General features: G+C 54.8%; 1 protein-coding gene across 1 annotated transcript in view; it reads left to right on the top strand.

Annotated features, from left to right (window-relative positions):
• LOC135886352 (immunoglobulin superfamily member 1-like) overlaps positions 1–8,229 on the top strand; it is a 51,539-nt gene extending 43,310 nt beyond the window's left edge. Inside the window, exons 9-11 of the mRNA XM_065414147.1 lie at positions 5,505–5,810; positions 7,467–7,808; positions 8,135–8,229. Coding sequence (XP_065270219.1) covers positions 5,505–5,810; positions 7,467–7,808; positions 8,135–8,229 — 743 coding nt within the window. The remainder of the gene's footprint in view (positions 1–5,504; positions 5,811–7,466; positions 7,809–8,134) is intronic.
• The last annotated feature ends 1,576 nt before the right edge of the window (positions 8,230–9,805 follow it).

Raw genomic sequence — 9,805 nt, forward strand, 5'->3', positions numbered from 1 at the left:
TCTTTCTATTGAGCCCTGGGTCCGACCTACCTGATCTCCTACATCACACACAAGGCACAGGGTACATTGGGTTGCAGGTCAATGCTGCACTGGGGTGAAGTGTGGTGGTGTCTAGGGCTGCAACTTCCTCTCCTATTGGGTTGCAGTAAGATCCTGGGGTGCGGCGCGGGGCTATGTCGGGGTGCAGTGATATATTGGGGTGTGATGTGATGCTAGATTGGGGTGCAGGGTCAGGTTGGGGTGCAGTTGAATTGCCGGGGGCAATTATTCCTCCTGTGGGTATCCCTCCCTCACTCCAGTTAGCCAGTAACAACCTTCTCCCTGGCATCTCCTCCTCCCGGCTCTCTGAGCCCCTTCTCCTGCAGTGAAATCTCACCCGCTGTCTTTTCCAGACACCCCTGCAGCCCCCACCCTCTCCCTGAGCCCCCCACACCAGCTGTACCTCAGCTGGGAGTCTGTTACGTTCACGTGTTCAGCTCCTCGAAGTGATCACACTGTTACAGGATTCCAGTTCTCCAGAGGTGCTGGAAAGATTATCTCATCTGGTAAAAGTGACACAAACACCCTGAGCTATATAATGTAGAAAGACACCAGAACATACACCTGTGCATACTGGGTAGAGCCGTCAGGTCGCTGGATGAAATCTGTGGAGACTCCCACTGTTTCTATCAATGTGACGTGTGAGCTCTGAGATTTCCCCGGCTTCTCTTGGAGTTTGTACATTCTCGGACACCCCATTTCCTCCAGCAGGGGACAGCAGGGACAGACACACACACACCCAGCCACACACACACGGCTCTCTGGTGAATGCCAGTCCCCAAGACCCTTCCCCCACCTCCAGCTGTGCTGATTTCCCCAACATCCCCAGATGGACAGCGTGGGGTGACAAGGGCAATGGGAATGTGGCTGTCAGGGTTCCATCAATGATCCTCCCAGTCTCAGCTTTCCAGCTTCTGCCCAATACATCTGTTAGCCTTAAAGGTGCCACAGGACCCTCTGTTGCTTTATAGAGATCTTGGTGGCTGTACAAGGACCATCAAACACTCTCCCCATCCCCAATCCTTGGCCACTTCTCCCTGGCAAAATCTCCACAAGGGTTTATTTCCTAGAGCAGCTGGGAGCTGGTCACCCACCTAGACACCACAGCCATCGGCAACCGAGAAACCCCAGCGGTGGCAGACTGGATGTGTGGTTTGGACACTGAACTGGGTCTCAGTGGGTCTGGGTCCAATTTATACTGCTAGGTAGTGCCAGGGTAGACATTATAGGAAGCCCTGAGCCAGATGTGCCTTGACAATTCGACAGTGCGCTGGGACTTGGAGAGGGCCCAGTTCCCAGCCCTGCCACAGACTCTCCCCTTGGCCTTGGACCAGTCACTTCCCTTGGGGATCTCCAAGGAGACTAAGGGTGTTTGGTGCCAAAATCCCATTGAAATTTCTAGGGGGCCTAATTCTTTTAAGCGCCTGAACTCTGGGCCTCAGTTTCCCCAATTAGAATGGGGATAATTCCTCCTTCTTGCCTCTCAGGGGTGGGGTAATGGCACATGCACGGATGTCCATGGCATACAAAGATGCCAGGATGAGAGGAGCCATCTTACCTCTGGATTTGGCCCTGGGGCGACTGCTGCTGGAATCCTGCATCCAGTTCTGGTCTCCACCATTCAAGGATGGAGATAAATTGGAGAGCGGGCAGGGCAGGGTTAGGGTTCTGATTAAACAGTTGCAAAACCTGCCTTAGAGTGAGAGACTCCAGGAGCTCGAGCTGTTTAGCGTAACAATGAGAAGGTTCCTGTCTGGGGAACAGAAATTTGATAATCGACGGCTCTTCAATTGAACAGACAAAGATCAAACACAATCCAAAGGCTGGGAGCTGAAGCTAGAGAAATGCAGACTGGCAATAAGGCGCAGATTTTAGCAGTGAGGGGTCACGCTCCCCGCAGCGACACCACCTCATTGCACACCTGAGACAGAGACTTGCACACCCAAAGGGAGCAACATGCTCCCACCTTCCTTAAACTGCAGTGACTCTCAGCTGGAGAGGTTTATTGGCTATTTCGGAACCAGCGTAGAAAATCCTTAGTTACCGTAGAGAACAGAAAGTTACAGCAAAGTCCATCTGGGTCAGTCTGGAGTCCAGAGTCCTCTGGCCCCTCTGTAGTCCCAGTCCCTGAGCGTCTTCTGCTGTCAGCAGCCCACACTTAGCAACCCCACTTGGCCCCTCCTCAGTCTTTTGTTCTTGTTACCGGGGAAACCTTGTCACCTGACCCTTCTCCTTAGCCCTTTGTTCTCCAGCTGGACACACCCCACTGCCATCCTGCAGAGGGTGGGCCGTCCATGGTCATTTGCTACTAGACATCAAATGTCCGGGAAATTGGAGTGGCCATTGTCTTCTTGGGCTCTTCATGGGCATGGGCCCTATGCCCCAGGCCACTAGGCATCAGCCACACCCGATATCTCTGTCTCTGCAAATAATAAACAATCTTTTCCCACCATCTTGTTAGTTATGCAGCACATAGGAGAAATTGAGGTATGCACCATATTAATAGAAAATTGCCATATGGTCACACACAGACGCCCCCGACACCTCAGCTTTACTCCCTGCCTCTAGTCAGGGCCATTCCCTGCATCTCATACACTCTGTGGTGGGCACAGGGGTCCCCCCTGATCAGCAAAGAATGGGCACTGAGAGGGCAGTGCTGTGAGGTAGCTCCAGCACTGGGGTCCCAGGTGGGCACTGCTCGGGGGAAGCTTACACCGTTGGAGACCTGGCTGGGCACTGTCAGGGCCACCCACTGTGAACCTTCATCTCTGAAGCTGCCTGGATTCCTCAGTCATGATTTCTATCAGGAGATGGTTATTGGTTATTATCATGTTACCCTGACCCCCTGCTGGCACCAATACGCCAGGATCCTCTAGTGCCTTCGTGTATCAGAGGGGAAGGTGCTACCCTGAGGTGCTCGGCATTCGGGGGTGAAAGCACCATAGGATACAAATTCTTCTCTCAAAGCAGGGATTTGGTCTCCGAAGAGGTCCCTGGTCCCAGTGGAGTGACCGGCTGATGCTCACAGCTGAGAGAGAGACCAACCGTCCCGTACCCCTGCTGTGCACTGGGCAACCCAGTCCAGCCTTTGGATCCCACACAGAGAGGCCCTGCCTCCTGCTGGGAACCATGTGGGCACTGTGCAGGGTTGGGGCTCAGCGAGATACAGGGGGGCAGTGACAGGAATCGCGGTGGGTGTAAAAACTCCCCCCTCCCTTCCCCACATCCACACTGGCTTCCTCATTTCTGTGCAGTACTTTCTAGCTACTGCTAGGCAGGTCTGATGGTTGGCTGACGGGTTCTCCCCTCTCTTCTGCCTCTGCCCCCAGAATGGAGAACGTGGGGTGAATACTCTGATGGGAATGGGGGTCTTGGGGTTGAACCACTTGCATCAGCAACCCTTCCCCCCTCCAATGCTCTTTCTGCACCCCACTTCTCTCAGCATGGAGAGTGTGGGGTAGTGAGAGCCCAGCCCCACAACTCCCTAGGATGAGCGTGTTACTGCCAGAAACTCCAACACCCACCGGGCAGGAGTGGAGAGTCCAGCAGGGACCGGAGGCGGCTCATTTCTTGGTGGGATCCCAACCTAATTGTCCCCCTCCCCTCTCCCATCCAGGTGGGTGGGGGTTGGAGCTGAGACAGTGGGAGAGGATCTAGAAAGGCTGTGATGGGCCCAGCAGGTACTGGGGAGGGGGCGCTGTTCCCACAAGTTTACTGGAGAACTCCCCTATGTATAGCTGCCATCAAATATGTCACAGGCCCTGGGGCACGAGACAGGGAGGTGGGACTAGGTTGAGGCCCTGTGTTTGGGCCTTGTTCCCCCATCTGCTCTTCCCCTCACTCCCTGGGGGTCTCTCCCCTGCCTCTGTTCCAGACTCCCTGCCGGCCCCCAGGTTGTCTCTGTGCCCCCCCACCTCCCGCCCATATACCATGTATCTCCGAGGGCAGCCGCTCACAGTCATCTGCTCAGCTCTCGGGCTGTCCGAGGGATGAAATACAGGTTCTACCGGCACTTGGGTGAAATCTCCAACCCCAATATCTGGGACCAGATGGAAATCAAGGATGAGCCGGGGCCCTGCTCCTGTGACTACACAATTAGCCAGGCTCCAGCAGAGGCCATATCCATGCTGAGCGACCCTCTCTCAATAGCAGTGCAGAATAAGGCCTCTTTCTCTTTCTATTGAGCCCTGGGTCCGACCTATCTGATCTCCTACATCACACACAAGGCACACGGTACATTGGGTTGCAGGTCAATGCTGTACTGGGTGCAGTGTGGAGGTGTCTAGGGCTGCAACTTCCTCTCCTATTGCGTTGCAGTAAGATCCTGGGGTGTGGCGCGGGGCTATGTCAGGGTGCAGTGTAATATTGGGGTGTGGTGTGATGCCAGATTGGGATGCAGGGTCATACTGGGATGCAGTGGAATTTCCGGGGGCAACTATTCCTCCTGTGTCCCCCCCTCGCTCCAGTTAGCTAGTAACAACCTTCTCCCCGGCATCTCCTCCTCCCAGCCCTCTAAGCCCCTTCTCCTGTAGTGAAATCTCACCCATTGTCTTTTCCACACACACCCGCAGCCACCACCCTCTCCCGGAGCCCCCCACGCCAGCTGTACCTCTCCGGGGAGTCTGTTATGTTCACGTGTTCGGCTCCCCCCGGTGATCACACTGTTACAGGATTCCAGTTCTCCAGAGCTGCTGGAAAGATGATCTCATCCGGTAACAGTGACAGACACACCCTGAGCTATGTAACACAGAAAGACACTGGATCATACACCTGTGTGTACTGCGTAGAGCCATCAGGTGGCAGGATATAATCTGTGGAGACTTCCACTGTTTCCATCAATGTGACGTGTGAGCTCTGAGCTGTCCCCGGCTTCTCTTGGAGTTTGTACATTCTCGAGACACTATTACTATCACATAACCCGACCTCCTGCCAGCACCAGTATGGCAGAATTCCCTACTGCCCATGGAGTCAATGGGGCATATTCCTAGATGGGGTCACTGGGCCGTAGTTCCACTAGAGTCAATGGGGCATATTCCCAGCTGGCGTGTGTGATGATCCTTGGGGATACCCATGGCTGTGAGGCACGTCGCTACCACCAGCACTTAGTGCAGGGAAGTCTGGTCTGTGCCTGCTGGGGGCAGCTCCCCGACACCCTCAGCCTCAGCCACACAAGCCCTCCCCTCCCAGCCCATGCAGGCTGAGCTGGTCCTGGGCAGGAGCAGCCCCCCTCAGGTACCAAGGAGGGGACACTGCTCCCACGGGGTTTCCCGGCAGTGAGATCTCTGCTGCTCAGTGTTTGCATGGGTCGGCGGGGACGTGGTCCCTGGGCACTGAGCTGGGGCTGGCTGGGGTCTGTGTCCAGGATGCCTCCCTCCTCTGCTCTTTCACTCGCTCTTCTTCTGCTTCTCTGTCACCAGCCTCCCAAGTAGGAACCGTCTCCTCCCTGACTCCCTTGTCTTTTCCAGACCCCTTCCCGGCTCCCCAGCTCACCCTGTCCCCACAGCAGCCTGTCTACGTAACTGGAGAAACTGTGACCCTGACGTGCTCAGCTGCTGGGATGCTCACCATGTCCGGGTTCCGGTTCTTCAGGGATGGCCAGAAAATCCAATCCAAGGAACTCCCCTCACCCTGGTACAGTTACACTGAGTCGATTCGGCTGTCGGGGGTGGTTATGTTGGACGCTGGAGCGTACAGCTGTGAATACTGGAGGAGGGTGTCTGGGCGAGAGATCTCATCAGTGAGGAGCCAGCCCATCTCCATAGCACTGACAGGTGAGACCCCCTGTGTCCTGCTGTTGATGGCCCCCTGGTGGGGTATCTCTCTTCCATGCACAGGGTGAGACACCGCCCGGTCACTCAGCTCTGGATAGGGCCACATCACCCACTGGGTCAATGTCACTCCCTGGCTCTCTGGCTCTTCTGGTGGGTTTTGGGGGAGTGTTGGTGCGACTTTGGGTTTTGAAAACTTGGGGAGGTTTAAGGAAACAAACCCCAAATCTCCCCCATCTATGGCAGGGGTCAGGCCCTGGAGTCAGACATGCTGTGGGGAGGTCGGGTGCCCCAGCAGTAGGGAGAGGCTCCCAGCTGATCAGTAAAGTTTGGCACTGAGAGGGCACTGCTGTGGGGGAGCTCGCTGCACTGTCGTCCCAGCTGACAAGGCAACCAATTCTAAGGTCCCAGCCCTGCCTCTTTATTCATGATTATTATCACAAGCAGGATCAGTTACTGTTGTTATCCCGACCCCCTGGCAGCGCCAATGCCCTCAGGATCCCCTGCTGCCCATGTGTATGGGAGGAGAAAGTGCTACCCACAGGTATTCAGCACCCAGGGGAAAGCGCCATCAATACAAATTCTTCTCTCAAAGCAGGGATTTGGTCTCTAAAAAGATCTCTGGTCCCCAGTGGAGTGACCGGCTGATGCTCACAGCTGAGAGAGAGACCATCTGTCCCTTAAAGCAGTCCAGCCAGGGGATCCCACACAGAGAAGCTCTGCCTCCTGCTGTGTTACATATGGGCACAGTGCAGGGTTGGGGATCAGTGAGATACAGGGGTGCCGGGAGTTTCCCATGGAGATTTCTCCATCCCCCCTTATTCCTGAGATGAATGTGACCCGGTAACATCTGCCCCTCACCTCCCAGATCCCTGCCAGGTGTGACCCTTTTTCGGTATCTAAAGCTGACGCCTGTTTTCCAGATCCCCCTGCGGCTGCACCCCTCTGCCTGAGCCCTGAGCACCCCAAATAACTCCCCAGAGAGCCTCTTCCCCTCACAGGCTGGGCTGCCCCTGGTGTTCACTAAACTGCAGGATCCAATTCGACATGGTGGGCTGATGGAGCATCTCAGCTGGGGGCTCATCCGGGGGCAGCTTCACTCACCCTTAGAGCATCACAGAGCCAGGGGCTCTGGGCCATGCACCTGTCTGCGTGAGATATGCCCATCTGGCCGGGAGATCCCTGCTGGGAAAAGCCAGCCCCTCTCCAGCAGCCTGGACACAGACCTGGGTGTCCAACATGGCCGCCTTCCACTTCTACCCTCTGGGACGGTAGAATCCCACCAGGGCCATCCAGCTCTCAGTCTGCCCGGAGGGGGCGGGATCTCCAGACAACCTGAGCCCTCCCTATCTGCCAACGGCTCCATAAACACAAGGGGCTGAGACATTAGTAATGGACAAGTGACAGGAAAGAGTCACATCCTGGCCACCTTCTCACCCCCACATCCCAGCTCCATATTGTATCTGAAGGAAGCCATCCCCACCCCTTAGCCCGGCTCTCACTTATTTCAGTGGGGAGCCCCTCGGGATCCTGAGGTGAAGCAAGAAGCTCTGGACAGAGGACACAGGTCAGCTCTGAATAAATTGAATTCTGGGCACCATCTCCATTTCCCCCACTGCCATGTCCCAGCTGATTCCTCCCCTTTGCTGCTCCCCACAGATCCCCCTCCCCAGCCAGTGCTGAGGCTGGATCCCCCTTCTGGAGCAGTGAGTGAAGGACTCACCCTGCTCATCACCTGCGCGGTCTCCTGGGATGCCAGAGAGAGGAGATTTCACTTCTACAAGGACGGAGTCGAGCTCATCCCTGGGGACATGGGGTCTGAGATCAACACCATGGAGTCTGGCACTGACTCTATGAATGTCTCTGTGCTCAGCATCCCACAGGCCAGTCCCAACAACACCGGGGAATTCACCTGCGGCTACGAGGAGAATGTGGGTGGGAGGTGGGTCCCATCCCCCAGGAGCCAGGCCGTGACTGTCACCAGGAACATCACAGTGTCAGGTGAGGCAGCTCTTGGCTGCTAACTTCTCCCCAGACAAATTCACCCTCTTAGCCCCACACACGTGTACCCAGCTCTCTTGATGGTCAAATGAGCACAGGGCAGGTCACAGCAGTGTTGGAGGACAGGCCGACAGGAGAGGGACAGACACAGAGATGAGAAGAATCAGGGGTCGGTGTCCACCAGTGAAAGAGAAGCTTTATGGCTCCAATGATCCAGGGGAATTCATCACAAGTCATAGAGGCACAGATACAGGGACATCATGTGCATCACGTTCAGCAGTGATGTTAACCTGCCGGTTCCTCTCATGATTTTCCTCTCTCTTCAGCCCCCAGCTTCCTCTGGGTGCAGAAGCTGGTGGTGGGTGGCTCCTTCTTCCTCATCAATGGCCTCATCTTCCTCATCTCCCATTGCTGCTTCTAGATCCAGGTAACTGGCTTGTTCTGGGAAGGGGGCCCTTCATTCTGTGCCTTGCATTCTCTCCACAAGGTGACCCATTTGGGCTGCAATCACTCCCCTTGAATTTCCGCGCGGGGGGGGGGAGGGGGAGGGAGGTTCTGGTGGAAAGTCAAAGAGTGAGATCTGAGAAACCTCCACAGGGCTTTAGGCAGCATGAACACTTTAGCAACCAACCAAAATACAACTGCATCTGGGGTGGGGCATAGCCACTGTTTCACAGCTGCACAACCCTCGTGCACAGAGTTTGCTTGCTCGGTGTGAACCCAGGAAGCCCTGTAGTCACACCCTACACACGGCTGCAATGTCGTGTGTACACACTCTGTCTTGCAAGGTATCATTTGAAACTCCCACTACACTGGTCAATAATATCACTGTGGAGTATATGTGAGAACGCGGCAGGTGGAGATATGTCTGACCTCTGTGAATCTGTTTTAAAGCCTGTATTGGAACAAAGGGGAACCAGGTCTGCCCAGGGATTGAATACAAACGAAGCAGGGTGACTGGTGAGAAGAGAATTAGGATTTATATGTCTGGTAAACAAAGCCATGGAGCCATGAAGGAGAAGGTGATGACTCAGCTATCCACAGGGGCTGGAGACTGCACCACCAGGAGACCTTCTTGCTTCCTGAAGCATTGTCAATGAACATAGAGAGACATGCTCTCCTGGACGATAGAGAGAGGGGCAATGAACCCTCAAATTACCTTCCCCCTAAGACGACAAGGGAAACCAGCACCTCGCACTTTGGTGGAAGTTACTGACCGAGAGGAGCCAGTCAGACAGGCTGGACCAAACGTAATCACAGAGTGAAACCACCTTCAGTGCAGTCTGAGTTTGAGCTTTTCAGCTGTGTGTTTTCACTTGGATTTACTTGTAACCGTCTCTAACTTGGTTTCATTTCACTTGGCATCGCTTAACCCATGGCCTGTTGTTACTAAACTTGGTTTATTTTAATCTAATCCAACCCAGGGTTGGGTTTGAATTTAAGTCACTGGTAATTCCAGTTAACGTGGCGAGCAGCTCGGGATTGTCTCTTTAAAGGAGCAAGTGACTCTTGTTATTTATGTGGATGGTCCAGGAGAGGGCTGGACATTTCTGGGCGGATGGTCTGGGGGAAATTTGGGCCTGGGGGTGTTGGGGTCCCTTGGTTAGCTGTAACCAAGGCTGGGGGAGCCCAGAGCATGGCGGGAGGTACCAAGCAGGCTGCTGGAGGCGGAGTTTCTACACCAGGTCTGTTGATCACACAGACACTCAGTACCAGCTTGTCTCCTGGTCGGGCGCATCGAGACAGAGCTGCAGTAGCCCAGCATTTCAGGGTATCCAGGCTTACAGGGCAGGTGGTTTTGGATCAAAACCCAAATGTTGCAAAGGGAAATGTTGGGTCATACACCTGTGGATCCTGGAGATGGAATCCAGTTGAGAGATCTTATCTAGAGACAGTGCCACCATCTCCACCACAGTGACAGGTGAGCTCCTGTTTTCCTGCTGTTTGGTGGGAGGGTGACTTCGAATCTGAAGCCCAGCCCAATACCCCAGCTTCAC

Source organism: Emys orbicularis, chromosome 12 (genome assembly GCF_028017835.1).
Source record: "Emys orbicularis isolate rEmyOrb1 chromosome 12, rEmyOrb1.hap1, whole genome shotgun sequence".
Taxonomy (NCBI): Eukaryota; Metazoa; Chordata; order Testudines; family Emydidae; genus Emys; species Emys orbicularis.